This window comes from Miniopterus schreibersii, assembly GCF_964146895.1.
Source record: "Miniopterus schreibersii genome assembly, chromosome: 2".
NCBI classification, from domain to species: domain Eukaryota; kingdom Metazoa; phylum Chordata; class Mammalia; order Chiroptera; family Miniopteridae; genus Miniopterus; species Miniopterus schreibersii.
This window is the reverse complement of record NC_138102.1, coordinates 88,439,531-88,456,852: the sequence shown is the minus strand read 5'-3', so window position 1 is coordinate 88,456,852 and position 17,322 is coordinate 88,439,531. Positions and strand designations below refer to the sequence as shown.

At 37.3% G+C, this 17,322-nt stretch overlaps 1 protein-coding gene across 1 annotated transcript in view; it reads left to right on the top strand.

Annotated features, from left to right (window-relative positions):
- Positions 1-17,322, top strand: part of FREM2 (FRAS1 related extracellular matrix 2) — a 287,618-nt gene that overhangs the window by 101,972 nt on the left and 168,324 nt on the right. Inside the window, exons 3-4 of the mRNA XM_081128339.1 lie at positions 7,376-7,522; positions 11,788-12,018. Coding sequence (XP_080984465.1) covers positions 7,376-7,522; positions 11,788-12,018 — 378 coding nt within the window. The remainder of the gene's footprint in view (positions 1-7,375; positions 7,523-11,787; positions 12,019-17,322) is intronic.

Sequence of the window (17,322 nt, the reverse complement as noted above, 5' to 3'; positions counted from 1 at the left end):
TGGGCCCTTCCATCTGGGTTGTAGCTGGGACTCAGGACAGTTGTACCCCTAGGTTTTTAAATATACTCTGTTCCTGGTTTAACTTGTTTGTGTTGGTCGCCTTTATTGGGGGTAGGTAGAATTTTGTTTCCATATTCCTGTAATGTTTTGTTTTTTTAACTGTCCTAGATTAATGCTGTAGGATAACAGCTGGAAAATTTCTCATCTATTAGCAGGTCAGATATGAGAAAGGGCCTGCCATAGGTGAGTTCAGAGGGCCTTACTTATAATTTTTCTTTAGGTTCAGTTCTTATTCTCATGATACCTATAGGTAACATAACACCTAGGACTCAGTTTTTTGACATAGCTTGACTAGAGTCCTTTTGAGGGTTTGATTCATTTTTTTATTTTACCTGAGGATTGAGCTTTTCATGATACTTGTAAGTGATAGTCAATTTCTAAAGCTGGAGCCAGTTCTTGTGTAATTTTGTCTATAAAAAAGGGTCTGTTGTCATTCTGTAATTTTCTTGGTAGTTCAAATTTAGGTAAGATTTTTTTTTAGTAAGTACTTGGCCATCTCAATTGTCTTTTTCTGTTTTGGTAGGAGGGGCTTTAGTTTATTTGGTGAAAGTATCTATAAATATTAGTAAATATCTAACTTTAGGGGGCATCTAAGTAAAGTTAATTTGCTAATGCTCCCCAGGGTATGTGCCCCTGTGTTGTATTGGCTTACAAAAGGGAGGAGGAGGGAAGTGTCTCTGGGGATTATGGTAGTTCCTGGATTAGACAAGATCTCCCTCCCTAATAAGGGAATGGGGCATCCTGTAATCACAACAAAAGCATGATTAAAAGTGAGATCCCTGAGGCTGCAGCCTAGGGGTAGAGTAGAATGGTAGCACTATGGATGCCCATTCACCCCAGTGATCAAGCAGGTTTGGAAGATAGAGGCTTTGGTTAGTGGGTCAGATCAGAGGAAGCAGCCCCCATATCTAATAAAAATGTAGTGGGCTTACCTGCTACATTAAGGGTTACCCTTGGCTCCATCCCTTCAATGATGATGTTTTTAGTGGGAGTCAACTGTAGTGTAGTGCCCTTCAGTTCAAGGCCATAATGTGGGTAGGTTTTGGCCCAGGGACACTCTGGCCCCTGGAAAAATCCCTTTTCCAGTCACCAAAGTTGCAGCAGAGGGACATGGTTTTTGAGTAGGCCCCTTTCCAGGGCACTCCCCTTTCCAGTGTCCTTCTTGTCCACAAGAATAGCATTGCCCCTCTGATGTCTGTTGCAGTGTGGGGGCTGGGTTGGCCCTGAGGTAGTGCAAGGCTTAAAGATGCTGCTAACAAGTGAGCCTTTTGTTTCCATTGGGTGGCTCTTTGCTCTGCCTTTGCCCTGTCTCGGTTGTTAAAAACAATCGAAGCTATTTCTACCAGTTGCTCAGTGGAGGCCTAGGGTCCCAAGGCTAGTTTTTGTTAACTTTCTCCTAATGTCTGGGGCTGCCTGCTGGATAAAATGCATCCCCAGAATGCTCAGCCCTCAACTGACTCAGGGGTCGATGTTTGTGTACTTTTGTAAAGCTTTGGTTAATTGCCCCTGAAATAGGGCTGGGTTTTCATCCTTGCATGGAGTAATCCTTTTTATTTTCTCATGCTTAACAGGCCTAATACATTTTTTTCATTCCTTCTATGAGACAAGTAACCATATGGGTTCAGCGGGTCTTTCCCTCTCATCCTTCACTTGTCCCAGTTTGATAGACCCCACTAGGGTTTTGATCTGGGATTGTATCTCCCTCTGGTCGGTACATGTGATGCTGAGCATGATGATCAGCTAATTCATCAGCATAAGCCTTTGTGGCTCCTATTATGTGCTGCTTTTTATCTAGAGTACAGCAGTGGGAGACAACAATTTGTAAATTATTTCAAGTTAAGTTGTAAGTGAATTTTCTAGGGCTTCTGGAAAACTGACCAAGTTGTTTGTATTTTCTTTTACAAAGAGCCAAGTCAGACATAGAAAGGGGAACATGTACCAAATAACTCTTTCACCAGGCTCCATATTTGCTACTTCCTTCAGAGATAACATGTTAGAGTCTGGGTGATAATGAGTTCCACTCCTGGTAGTGGCAGGACTATAAGCAAGTGCCTGCAGTTCTGCAGAAGAGGAGGGATTAAAAAGAGGCAGATGCTTTTTGTGACAGGGAGTGAGCTGACAAGCAGCCTGTTCTGCCTTTGGGATGGGTTTTGTTTAGAGGCTGGCATCTTGCCAGGGCTGTGAGGAAGGTGTCCTCTAATTCATCTGATATTTTGACAACACACATTCTACCAATTTTCCTTAAGTCCTTATCTTGGTTAAGTGTTATAAATATATGAATATAAAGTGTTTCATTTCATTTGCCATCATTTATGCAAAACAAATCTAATTGGAGAATAGTGTTATAGTTCAGAGATCCATTGACAGGTCAGACTTTCCTGTCCCCAGGTTTGTACTGGGGCCAAGTTGGATTACAAAGAGAATTAATATTTTTCACTTTAAAGCCTGAAGGTTGTCTGGCTTATCCTTTAACCTCATGCTGTCTACATAGCAATTAGAGAAAAGTATTGGGGGGGGGGGGGTAAAAGCTGAACATTTTATCCTATTTAAAAAAATGTATCCAGAGATTCCAAGATGGTGGCTGATTGAGTGGAAGCTACACTGACACTCTCCCAGGACCAAACTGGAATTACAACTAAAATAGAGAAAAACCATCCTGAATAATCAACTGAAGACCAGCTGGAGAGAACCCTTATAACTAAGGATGTAAAGTGGAGACCACATAGAGACTAGTGGAAAGAGAAAAGCAACCTGTTTCATACAAAGGAGCTCCCATAAGGCTGCCAATTGATTTCTCATCAGAAACTCTATAGGTCAGAAAGGAATAGCGTGAAATATTCAAAATAATGAAAAGCAAGATTCTGAAACCAAGAATGCTCTATCCAGCAAGGCTGTCATTCAAAATAGATGGTGAAATAAAGAGCTTCCCAGACAAAAAAAAAAAAAAAAAAGCTAAAGGAGTTTATCACCATCAAACCTGCACTGCAAGAAATTTTAAAGGGACTACTGTAATAAGAATTTGAAATAGTGAAAAACATAGGCATAAAAAAAATAAAATGGCAATAGATAACTCCCTATCAATAATAACCTTAAATATAAATAGATTAAATGGCACAATCAATAAACATAGGGTAGCTGAATGGATAAGGAAAAGCAAGACCCAAATTCTAGACTCTTGAAATATTCTCATTCCCTAAAAAATATTTGTTATCCAATATATTTGTCTACTGGAGTGTCTGAATACTTGCCATTCCTGCCTAAATCCCCAGTCTTGGGTCCTGCAGAGTCGTGCATAACAGATGCCTGAATAGAGTGGATAACTCTTCCTTTGTCCATATCCAAGCAAGAAATTTACTGATATCCTCCAAATTTTGGTAAGATTCAGGACAAAACCAACATTCCCTGCTGCACCTGTCAGCCTTCTCAAGATATTTAACAAATTGCCTTTGGTTCTCGAAATTAGGTATTAGAGCCGAGTGTGTCTACGAAGAAGGTCCTTTTATCCCACTTATTTCATAATTGGCTTGGAACCAGTCCCCTAATTAATGAGGTGGAGTAAAGGGCCCTGATCAGCCTGGCAAATAACCTTAAGATCTTAGCTTTAATTTGATTAACCAGGATGTCTCACCTTTGCCCCTGCTCACACAACAATAATAATTGTTGGTTAATAGCTTCTGGCAAGTGTTTTTCCTTACAATGTTCATATAAAGAAACAAGGGGAGTGACCTCCTCCTCCTACCTAAGGTAATGTCTTGAAAACTTGTGGGGCCCCCAATTAGGTCTATATTGCACAGCCCTGCACACACAGCAAGTTTCTCTCCTGAAAGTCTTACAGAGAGAGTATAAATGCAGATAAAGAAACCAAAAGCCTGATGCTGGTGCAGGAGCTTAGTAGCTTAAACTTATTCTTTTAACAGTCACCTCCGCAAACAGATGGGCTAAGGATTAGGTGTAGTGGGTCTTTGTGTGTTGTTCGTGAGCAGGGCTCCCAAAAGCCATTACCCTTCTGGTCATCCAACACTCTCTTATATCTCTCAACTTCTCTCCCAGACATCTCTCTCCTAGCCATCTAAAACAACTGAGAGGGCTTGGAGTACTGGGTGACCAACCTTTGTGTGTGCATCCCCAGGTGAACCAGTCAGTTAATTACAAGTGAAATGGAAGTTCTCCATGAGGCCCCTTCAGGTCTTAAGCTTAACCCCAGACACCTCTGCAAGTTCCTTACTAACATAAGGACATTTAAGACACAAACTGGAGGGAGGAATTGTCTCTTTTCTTTGAACCCTAGGCAAGTCTAGGTACTCATCTTTCTCCTTCATGTCTGTCAACAGACATAACCTTATCCAATTGCTTAATTCCTTATGCCACTGCTCTCCCTTGTTTTCCTGAAGAAAACTAACACACATGCATAAAGGGTTAACTAACTGGGAACAAACTTGCTGCATTCCTGTGTCACCATCAAAGTGATAGCAGAGGAATAAGTGATCTGAGTCACAGCACCAGAAAGATGTTACTGGAGAGCTGCCCAAGTCAGAGGGAGCTCTCCCCTCCTTGGCTCTTGTCAGACTCATGAGAAAGAATTCAGATGAATGACAGAAAGCAGTGTTGAAGCAAAGCAAGTGAATTCACTAAGGAAGAAAAACAAGCAAATGTATTAAGGAATACACTTGGCATAAAGCACAAGCAGGCAACTCAGCTAGTCTGAGTGCCTCACCTGGTGGGAGTTCAAGGGTTTTATACTTTCCCTCCCTATATCAGGTGTGGGGAATGTGTGGCCCACAAAATCATTTGATCTGGCCATGTCAAGGCCTCACTGAAGAAAAGCAGTTCCAGCCATCACATTTAGGGTGAGTTAATTAAATGACCAAATATAGCAGGCTACTTTTTAAATTGATAATTTTGTATTGTCCACAAATGTTATAAATATCGAAATGTCCTTTGACAGAAAAAAGGTTCTCCACCCTTGCCCTATAGGTTTCAAAGTTCCCCTGTCAGACTGGCTAGATTTTACATTGTTGTGGCTTGTCCCAGAATTTATGAGAACATCTGGCTATTTTATCTTGGCAAGTCTTAAAACTGCTGACTTCTTTGTTCATTGGGTGAGATAAACTCTCCTTTTTTGTCTGTCCCGTCTTTCTGCCTTAGCAGCTAATCACTATCCCTAACAGAAGAGTTAAACATGCTTTTAGTCATCAATAACCCCTAGTAGTTCACATTTATATGTAATAACTTAAAGTATTTATACAGTCTCCAAGAATAGAAGTATGCAAGACATTTTATAAAGGGTGTTATTTTAAAAATTACTTAAGAAAAAGAGACTTAGTATTGAAAGAGTTATGTTACATTAATCTATAAGACATTTACCTCACCAGAAAAATGAAACACTATTGAATTTCTTTCAACCAACACATTAGAATTTCTAATTCATTTAATAGGCATTTTTCTGACAGTAAGCCTGCACACCTGGATCATGTGTTACAATAGGGGTAGACAGAGTGAATAGACAAAAAAAGTAAACATATATAGTATATGAGTTTATGGGAAGCACTGTAGAGAAAAATTAATCAGAATAAAGGAGCAAGATGGTGCTGAGTTCTGCATCGGGGCCACTGTTTCACATAGTGTCAAGGAAGGAAGGCCTCACTACTCAATATTCTTAAAACGTAATATTTAGAGGAAAGGTGACAATTTCTGGACTATTTCAGGAAAGGGTTAGAATCAAATTTTAAAATTAGCTACAAAGTGTTAAAATTTAGAGAAATAGAGAAACTATATGTTTATAATCTCTTACAATTGGATATAGGGGTATGGAAATAGTAATAAAATACACAAGACCCTAAAATAAAATTTATTTGTTGAACACAAGAGTTACTGAATAGGTCAGAAGTTATTAGTCACAAGTCAACTAAAACCATAATGTATGCTTTGTTTGTGTAAGCTGAAACTGTTACAAAAAAGGAATAAAAGAAGCAGGAGCTACAAGGTAGCCACTCTCATACTTCTTCCATAGGTTTTTTCACTCAAAAAATAAGAAGTCCTCGTTGTGCCCCAGGAACTACCTGGGACTTGGAGACTATAAAGATGAATTTGACCAGTGCTTATTCTGGATGCTCAGGCAGATAAAAGCAGACACGCATTCATGTAGATAAAAAATTGCAATTTACTCTGATTGGAGATACAGAAGTACACGCAACAAAAAACAATAAACCAATTTCTCTACAGAATCCCAGCTGTACTGGGTATTGTCTTTAATCTTTAGTACAGGTCAATTAATAACTCAAAGTTGCTGCAGTTTTTATTTTTAAAATTTCTAGCAAAGATGAACATTTTTTCCCTTCTTTGTTTTTTCACTGTATGTTCCCCCATGTGAAGACTTTTGTCATCAGTTTATTAAAATCTTGATGTTTTCCTGTCTTCATTTCTTCTTCTCTGGTGTAGCTCTCTCAGTGTGAACTCAAAAGAGAAGAAACTGGAATTAAAATTGGACTTATAGCTGTGTTTATTATTTGGCCTTTTTCCCACCCTTTTACAGAAAGACTTAAAAGAAACTACTGTTTTCATTTATAAACCTCACCTTTCTCTAAAATAATTGGTGTAGATCAAAGGAAGTAGAAGGATATGTGCAAAGTGATCAGCTGATAACCATTTCTCCTTTCATTCACCTAGTGGAGCAGCTTTCATGTTAGAAAGATCACACACAAGATCTATTTTTCTCGATAGCAGCTGGCTCCATTTTGGTAGAAAGGTGAGAGGAGAAAGCTTTATCTTCACAGTAGAATGGAATCTATGAAAAGAGCTGTTTGTTTGTTCTAAGGAATGGAGTGGAATACAGTGAAGAACTGAGTCAGAGACTGGGATATTTGTTTTTTCCTTAAGTGGTTATAATTAAAGCCTTCCACCCAATTGTTCAGTCAACCAGAAAAAGTTAATTTGTGAAGTTCTGTGTGTTTTTAACATCACAAATAAGCCTTATACTTGCTCTATAGAAAAACTTGCTCTCCAGTGGCATCTTGGTGGGAAGTAAGTCATCCTTGGGTACTTGATTTTATGATTAAACTAAATTGCTTCCTTCCTCCTTGCCAATTTTTCCTCCTAAAGATCAAGGGATTTTGTGAAGAATTATATCAGCTATTATATATCCCTATAACAATTACTGAACATAAGCTATGTCTGCATGTACATATTCTAGAGTTGTGTATCAAAACCAAGTAACTGTAGTGATTCTTAATGTTGCATTACTAAAATAGCCTGTGAATTTTTAAGATCATTCATTCAATTAAGCAAAAATTTGGTGCTTTAAATTTTTGTTTTCTAGGTGGAAACAAGTTAACCAAGCAGCATTTTCACCTGAATTGGGCATGGATCTCCTTTGAAAAAGAGTATTACCTGATCAATGAGGACTCCAAATTTCTAGATGTTGTTCTTAAACGTAGAGGTTATTTGGGAGAGACTTCATTTATAAGTAAGTTGAATTTCCATTTCTGTAATAAAACCCCAGTTTTCTAGCAAAAGTTCAAAATTTTATAATGATTAAAATATTTTTAGTTTATTACTCTAGTTTTAAAGCTTAGGGAGATGTTGACATTTAAATGTCCTTTAACTGCCAAAAGTTTTGTATCAAGGCTAAATAACCAAAACAAAATGCTGTAAAAATGGGAAATGTAAACCAAAATATATACCTCTTCAAAGCTACATATGATCTTTCTTTGATATAAAATAACTTTACAAAACTGTCAGTAATTACCCGTTAGTTAAAAAATGTTAAATGTCTCTAGATCTTAAATAAGTTTAGGCAATTATGTAATTTATCCATAAGATAAAAGTGCAGAAATATCAGTGTAAAACATATGTGAAGGCTACTTTAATAATAAACAAAAAACTATTCAGTACTTATTAGGAATTAAAGTATAATTTACTATTTATTTGTTGCATTTGAATGCTCTGGTAGGTCACTAAAGCTTCAAGAACTCCAACACTGCATAAAAGCACTACATAGAAGATATATGTTGTGACTTTTCTTCAGAACCAACAGAGAGGTGTTAAATACTAATCATTTTCTGTTGCTTTACCCTTTTGAATAAAACTGAGAGTCAAAAGCAAATTAATAAAACCTTTTTCAGCCTCCAGTTCAAGATCACATTCATGTAAGTGTAAAACAGATATTTTAACCAATAAGTACATTGGTAATTTTAGGCAGTAATATAGTTGGCACAAAATATTTGGTATATTCCTAAAAAATAATAACACCCCAAACAAGTATATTATTTGTGGTGCCATATATTTTATAGATATCTAGACTGATAGATAGATCCCCATCAACATGCACACACATCAACAGTAGATCCCCATCAACAGTAGATCCCCAGCAACATGCACACACACATGAGCACACGCATACACATGTCTTTGCGACAGCCACAATTCTCACCTGCGGACCATAATTTTCCCTAATGTTTCGAGCTGGATAATAATTATCCTTAAATTTAAAAAATACTCTTTGTTTTTTAACTTTAAAAGAGGGGTTTTCACATTATGCTCTCCTGATTTTTTTTTTTTTTTTCAAATCTATCTTTTTTTATTTCAGAGAGAGGAAGGGAGAGGGAGAGAGATAGAAACATCAATGATGAGAAAGTCTTCATTGATCAGCTGCCTCCTGCATGCCCCCCTGACAGGTGATTGAGCCTGCAACCCAGGCATGTGCCCAGACCAGGAACTGAACCATGATCTCCCGGATCCTAGGTTGATGCTCAACCACTGAGCCACTCCCGGCTGGGCACTCTGCTGATCTTTTAAGGTTACTCTGAATCTAGGTGGGGTTGGTCCACCTGCAGACCTAAACTGAAGCAAGGGCACTTCTGCTTCCATCTTCTTTATTTGCATGTGCCTCTTCTTAGGCTGTCATTTACACTCTCTGAGTTTAACCTTCTAGAACAGAGGTGGGGAACATCCGGCCCTCAGGCCCATGAAATCATTTGGTCTGGCCCTGCCAAGGCAACCGCAGGTGGGACTTAAATTCTATAAATCTAGGAGCTTTTTTCAAAGCTAAGTTTTAAGTTGATAATTTTGTATGGCTTATGAATGATGTTATAAATATCCAACTGGCCCTTGGTAGAAAAAAGATTCCCCACCACTGTTCTAGAGCATAATGAATGCTTTATTGCTCTTTCTTTTAGAAGCATGTTTTCTCTGGACACATACATGTGCTGTGCAGATCAGGAATATGACCGTCTTACTTTTTGTCAGTGAGAAATTAGCCTTAACTGTGCTTTGTGCTTGAAGATAAGTCATAGGGAAATGAATAACTGAAAAACACAATGCCTTAACAATTCTTAAGGCTTTCTTTATTCATTTGCATTTTACCTGAATTCCCACTCTTAATGAGTATATTTATGTATTCACTTACAAGTAGCCCATTGTAACAATGGGAAAGTTAATAGTTGAAAAATATTTTTAAGCAATCTTTTCAGATTTTTCTCTCCATAGCCTTTTTAAAAAGCTGAATGTTAAAATGTCAAACAAGAGTCTTTTTTCTTGTGAAGTTATTTTTCTAATGAACTATTATTTCCTATGTGTGGAGATCAGTACCAGCAAATCTAAAAAGGTTCTATAACTCTGCTTGGTTAACCTCACATGTTACTTAGTAGCCTGGGGAGACAGAAAGTTGGAAAGACTTATGTGTGTAGCCCACACCCATCAATCATGGAAGATAGTAATAGAATTCATGTTAGCATTGGAAATGAAAGTCAGATTAAAGTTAAGGTTAGCCTCGTAGGAGCTCTACACTGAATATGTTTCATATTACTGTTATCCTACGACCTCCACTTTTATTTACATACTTTTAGAATTAGATAGTTTGCATTATAGCTGAAAGCAGAATATCACTTACCTTTAGGCACACAATTAGTAAATAATAAATTACTTAAAATTTGTACATGTATTTTCTCAAAAATGATTATACATTTATAAATCATTAATAAATTAAATATATATTTGCATTTCACAAAAGTATTTGAATTTCAAGGATCTTATTGCTACTAGTTACTGAACATTACTAAATACAAGATACTTCATTAAGTACATTAAATACTTTTATCTTTTACTCCTTTTAACAATGCTTTATTCTCTAACTTAACTGTTTTACTGAGTGCTTATTAAATGCCAGATAATGGACTATGAAGTGATGATAATGATAGTTAATATTTATTGGATTCTTATAATGTGCCAGGCCCAGTTCTCAATAATTTCCATAAGTAATCTCATGAGAAGAATATCATTACATCCCTCATTATAGAAAGGTTGTCATATGCCCAAAGTTACAGAGCTCCTAAGGGGCAGAGCTGAGATTTGGCTCCAGAGCTGACTCTTTCAACTACCACATCATTGTGCTCTTAAATTGTCTACAACTGAGGAAGTTAATAATTTGCCTATGATCCCAAAGCCTCCATGTGGTCAAGGTATGATTTTTTAAAAATCAATTTTCTCATTCCAAATGTATCTTGCTATTTTTTTTTCCATTCCAGAGAAAAAGACTGATTTGTAATATCAGTTGGTATTTCAAAGTAATATGTTTTGTTTAATAATTAATACTCTTTGGGAAAAAAGCATACATTTAAGCCCAATTTGTAAGCTTTTTTATTTCTAGAGTTCTTTTTACCCCATCTAATAATATTATTTATAATATATATGGTTTTCCAACTAAATATTTTTTATCTCCAAGGAAAGGCATTTTTTGAACATTGAGTATACTTAACTGTCTCATCTACCACATTAGATTAAAGTGTGGACTAATATGATTCCTCCAGAATCTGTAACCATTTCTTCATCCTTTATTAAAATGGGGCACCTATTTACATAAGACCTGATAGAGATATGAAGTATTTATATCTCTATCCACCCTCAGGTTTTAATGCACATAATATTTATCTGGGGATCTTGCTAAAATGTTGATTCTTATTTAGTGGGTCTGGGGCAGGGTTGAAACTGCATGTCTAACAAGCTCCAAAATGTTGCTCTTGCTGCTAGTCCATGGCCCATACTTTAAATAACAAGGTAGACTAGCACTGCACTCATAGTAGATACTACGAGTTAATTATAAAAAGGGAATCTTTCCTTTTTCACCCAAAGCAAATTTAGTATTCCATCTTAGAGGTTCTAACACAAACTTAGCTTAAAGAATATATAGTAAGCCCCTGACCAGTGTTGCTCAGCAGTTAGAGTGTCAACCATGCACTGAAGGGTTGTGGTCTCGATTCTGGTCAAAGACACATACCTGGGTTGCAGGTTCAATCCTCAGCCCCAATCAGGGCTTGTATGGGAAGCAAACAATTGATGTCTCTCCCACATCGATATTTCTCTGTCTCTCTTTCCTCACCCTCTAAAGAGAGTGGAAACTCTTTAGAAAAGCAACGAAAAAATATCCTTGGGTGGGGATTAAAAATATATATATATACATATATATATATATACATATATATATATATATATATATATATGTATATATATAGTAAAACCATAATGGGGCAAGAGTAAAATAGAATCATGAACTGCTCAACACCTACGTGGACTGCTTTCATTGTAGGGCCTGTACCAAATTGTCTATTTCGAAGAATCAGAATGGTGTCTACTTTGCATTGCACGATCAAGTAATGCACAAAACTTTAACATGGAAAACTTTAATAATTCAATTGAAAAATGAAACTAAGAAAATGATTTTATGATTCTGTGAAGGTATTGGCACAAGAGATGAGACTGCAGAAAAACACAAAGACTTCAAGGGCAAAGCACAGAAACAAGTGCAGTTCAACCCAGGCCAGACCAGGGCCTTGTGGAGGGTGCACATCATGAGTGATGAGGAACATGAGCAGTCTGAGACCTTCCAAGTGGTTCTCTCAGAACCTGTGCTGGCTGCCCTGGAATTTCCTGCAGTGACCACAGTGGAGATCATTGACCCAGGAGATGGTAAGAGCTATTGTCAACTTGTGTTGCTGCTGTTGGTTGGATCTTTATGACAAATTACTTTATAAAGAAAGTTTTAAATTCAATGTTTGGACTTTCTATAGAGACAAAATTTTAGATTAATGTTTCAATAGTCTCAGATATGCTGATGGAAGAGGGAATGCAAAAATTAATGAAGGGAAGCTATATATTTTCAAGTACATGAACTATAAATAAGCATAGGATTATTTACATCAATATATCAACACATACTTTCTCTTACTATAATTTTATCCTTTAGAACCATCATTCTTTATCTCATTTTTTTAAGTTAATTAATTAATTATTAAAGTCCTTTAAATGTCTTTTAAAGTGTCTTTTAAGCAAATAGTTTAAGAATTAGACCATTTTTTATTTGATTTGTTCCCTATATTACACTTATTCAAGTTTGAATAAAAACTTATTCAAGTTTTTTTCATATATTTACCAGCCAAAAGTTTTCATTTGGTTATATGTTTCCAGATTTGTTACATAATACCCACTCAACCCATTCCAACTCCTTGGTGTTTTGAATCATTGCTCTTAATCTCTGATAGATAATGTTTTCTTGTCAGTGCACACCGTTGCTTGATATTGGTAGAAGTAAACCTCACTGCTCTTATGTGCAATTTGACCTTTTCCCTCCTCCTGCTATACTTCTACAGTCTTGGCTTGTCTCAATGCAGGCAAAAAAAAAAGGAAAGTCAAATGGCTTTTTGAAGACTGGCATTTATAAAAAGCTTGGAAAGAGTCTTCTAAAGCTGAAATTCTGTCAGAAGCCAGACATGACTTTTTTTAAAACTACCAGCTTACTTTATTTCATCAGTCAGAAAACTCTCTTAAATGTTCTGTGAAGATACAATCTCCTGAGTACATGAAATGGAGACACATGTGGAAATCTCTGGGTTAAAAGACTGAAAGTAATTAAAGAGGGATGATAAGAAAACTGAAGCTCTGGCTCTGTTTGTTTAACTAACATTTTTACCTTTAAATATGAAGTTCAATTATGTTTATAATTTTCATTAAGGAACAGCATTTAATTACATTGCTTTTATCTGCATTAGCTAGTAACAATTAAATTTTCTTCTGAGTTTTGGGTAAGTGCTAGCATAATAGAGCTTCTCTCTTTTGAGCAGCCCATAACAGCTTTAATTCATATAAGCTGGCTCATTTGTTAGTTTGTTTCAAGTCATTTCTTGATACTTTATTTTCCAATTGATGTAATTGCTATACTTCACTATAAGGAATAAGACACTTAAGCTCATCTGTGCCTTCCTGTATATAAGCCCAGAGCAACACCCTATACCCATAACAGGTCTAAGACGTGGGACATTAAAAACAAAATATATACACACAATAACACACACACACACACACACACACACACACACACACACACATTCCTTATATAATCTGTGGTCTTACAGGTTACCAAATAAAACTTTTCCATAATTTTATTTCATGTTTTGACTAAGTTGTTTTAGAATTTTCTAAATAAAGTTTCAGCCCTCTTCATTCTAGGCCATGATCATCCTTATAATAACTGACAAGTGTTACATAATGCTTGCTTTGTTCCATGTCTTATTGAAGACCATTGGTCTTAAAATTACAAGACCTGGGTTTGATTCCAAACTCTACCATTTATAGTTGTATGAACTTAACCAAATCAAACAGCTTATGTTTAGTTTCTTGATGTACAAAGTAAGAAAAATTATTCTCATGCTGCAGCATTCTTATGAAAGAGTTCCATAAAACATAAAGCACAATACAAATATTATTGCTATTTCTAATATCATAAATTAATGTTAGATTTTATTTTAAGAGATTAAATAATTCTTCTTATTACCACAAATGGTCACTTTCTTAATTATTTCAAAATTTTGAATTTCTAAATTCTTTTGTAACCCTTCACATGTAAATTCACCAGCCCTAGGAACCATTATGCTTATAAGCTCTCACTCTGCATACTAATTCCACTACATTTTCTGAGATTTTTTAATGCATGCATTAGAAATGTATCTACCCTGGCTCTGTGGTTAGAGCATCGACCCTTACACTGAGGGGCCTCTGGTCCAATTCCTGATCAAAGGCATGTACCTGGGTTGAAGGTTTGATTCCCAGCCCTGGTCAGGGTGCATGCAGGAGGCAACCACTCACTGTGTCTCTCTCACATTAGTGTATCTCACTCCCTCCCTTTCTCTCCCCATTTCCCTCCCTTCCACTCTCACTAAAAAGCAATGGAAAAAATATCCTCAGATGAGGATTAAGAAAACAAAAAAATGTATTAGGAAGACAAAAATACCATCCTTTCTATCAAAGAGCATATAGTCTACTGGGAAAGAGAGCCCTATAAATAAGTGATTGCAACAAAATGTGATGTGGTACAACAAAGTATGAACAAAGTGTTATGGGAGCAAAAAGATGGAATAATCAACTTTGCATTATTTTAGACTGGGAACTGTTTATACTGATTTGCCAGTTTATATAAATTCAAGGAAGTACATACTTTTCCCAATAGTTTACTTAACCATAACTGGTCCTGATATGATAACTGAAACTCATTGAACATGTACTATGTGCCAAACAGTGTGCTTAACACATTATATACAGTCTTTCATTCAGCCTTTTTTGCCTTACTACCTTGTAGGCATGTGTACCATTTTACTTGATGTTTATAGGGTACTCTCAATGTCATATGTGACAAGTTTTAGAACACTGGTTCACAAATTTAAGACAAAAAAAAATTAACACAAACACTCTACACATACACAAAAACATATACATACATGCATATGTCTTGGAGTCTCACGTGTTCATAATTATACTCTTATAATGCTATCTATCCATTTATATTATTTAAATTACATATTTGTGATTTAGGTAAATATCTTAAATGACTATGTATTTTATTCAATGCATAAGTATCTGTAGTCACTGCAAATATAATAGTACACTTAGGTGCTTACTTAGCCTGAGGCAACACTCAGTGCCCATATGAATGCTCTGTAACGTCTCTCATGCCTCCATATATTTGTGACTCTCTAGTTGGGAACCATGACTCTATAATCAATAGAATATACCCCTCTTTAAAGAGTGGGTCCAGTCATCATGTCTTCCTGTATCATCTGTGCAAGAGCACACACAGTCTACCTCAAAAAGCAGACACTAATGAGATCCTGGTGCAAGTGCACCTCAACCCTCATCCCCGACTGCCCTTGGGTGTCCATGAGCCAAGCAGAGCTAAGTCTCTTGAACAGCTAAGTGCAGCTCTCACAGCCATTCTGATGCTTGCCTCTGCCAATCAAGGAGGGACCAGCCAGGCACAAGACAACTGTCAGGGGCTGGAAAACCCACATTTTTTGTCTAGAAGAAACATATTTTGTTCCATAAAAATGGAGGTCTGAGAAGGGGCTTTTCTTACTATTCAACAAAACGCTGTGGGGTCACTGAAGAGGGATTGGACCATTTTGCCATGATCATGAATAACTTCCTAGACAAATATGTTTAGTCTTTTATTGAGTAAATCAATAAGTTCTGTTTCATCATAAATTAAAGACTGTGGTACAAAGAGAAAAACTAGAATAAGAAGAGAACAGATGCTGAGCAGAGATATTCACTTCTCTTTGTTATATTTAAGGATGTTTGTGGCCCCCAGGTTCACACCCATAGAAAGTCTGCTACTTGTTATGACTTTTACCTTATTCCTTTGCCCTTCTCCATCGTGTTGCTATCTTCTCTTGTTTCAGTTTGATTCACAATCACCATCCTTTACATGTGCGCATAGATAAGTTCCAGTTAGGAGGGGTTTTAAAGAGCATGAAGTGTTTAACTCATTTTCTCTATGAGGAACCTTGAGAAGCAGAGCCACCCTTTAATCTCTGCCCAAGGCAAATTTAGTTTTATTTGGTTTTCTTTAGTATTGGCAGAGATGGGTCAAATTGTACTTCATTTGAAGGAGTGAGCACTCCTCTTTGAAATTCCATTAAATGGTGACATTTGTCTTTGGTTAAAAGATCCTCTGTATCTAGGCTGGACTGCAATCAAAAGTAGACTGCAGATTTCCATGAGACAAGGAGGGCTTTGTGAAATTTCAGGTTATTGCCATTCCTCCTACTTTTCTTTTAAACCTAAACCCAGTGTTAATGTGAGAAACAACCAAACCTGTGGAGAATTTTTATAAGACACTATTTGGGCTAAACTGATGACAAAGCTGGGAAGTAAGACCTTATATACTATAGAGCATGACTTTTTCAGTTTCTTTTTACATTTGAAATTAAGAACGGAATGTGAGGAGATTGAAGATGGGGGCCAAATAAGTGAAAGCAATATACACCTGCTCCCAGCACCAAACCAAAGATACAGCTAAAATTTAGAGCAATTAACCTGAATTAACAACAGAAAGACACCTGAACAGGAGTATTATATCCAAGGATTGAAAAACAGAAGCTACACAGAGACTGGTAAGAGGGGTAGAGGTGCAGAAAGGGTTGGTCTCTGCACTCAAGGGCAGCAGCTTTAGCTGGAGAAATATTGTGGCTACAAAAGCCCATCCAGAGGAAAGAGGGGTTGCAATCACCAGGACCGCCAACCCAGAACACCAGGGGCTGAAAGAAGAGCCTGCATAACATTTGGCAGCAAAAAATAAATGAGGAATTGGCCCACTGGAAAGGGGAAGGAGTCTGCCTGAATCTAGGGTGTTCTCTTTAAAGGCCACTACACAGGGACTCACTCTCAGGAACTCACCTGGGGCCTTGGTAGAGGGAAAGAGACTCAGGGCGTACAGAAGCCAGAAGGAGGTCAGGGTGGCATAATGCTGGAGATCCAGAAGGCAGACTTCTGAAGTACCAGTCCCGAGCCAACATCCCACACTGTTCCCAGATGCCATCTCCCAGGGTCCAGCACTTATATTCTTACAGCACCAACTGGAGAAAGTGCACAAACCCTGTCCTCCAAGTACTGGTGACACCACCCTGCCATAAAGAACTCTAAGCTATACCCAAAAGGGACCTGAACAGTGCTTTTTTTCTCTGAAGAAACTATAAACAAACTTAGACGAACATTAAATTGAGTGGCTGGTGAATAAGAACCAATCTTCCCCTCCTCCCATGGGTAGGTGGCACAATCCCCAAAGGAAGGCACCTTGGGCAGGGCCTCAGGCTTCAGGCAGCTGTGGAATAAGGGGGAGGGTTCCACTTGCACACCTCCCTTCAGGATCTTTGGCCTGGCACCACTAAACTAGAAAGCCAACAGCTAATTAACTTGCTAAGGTCCTGCGCCACCCCCAACAAG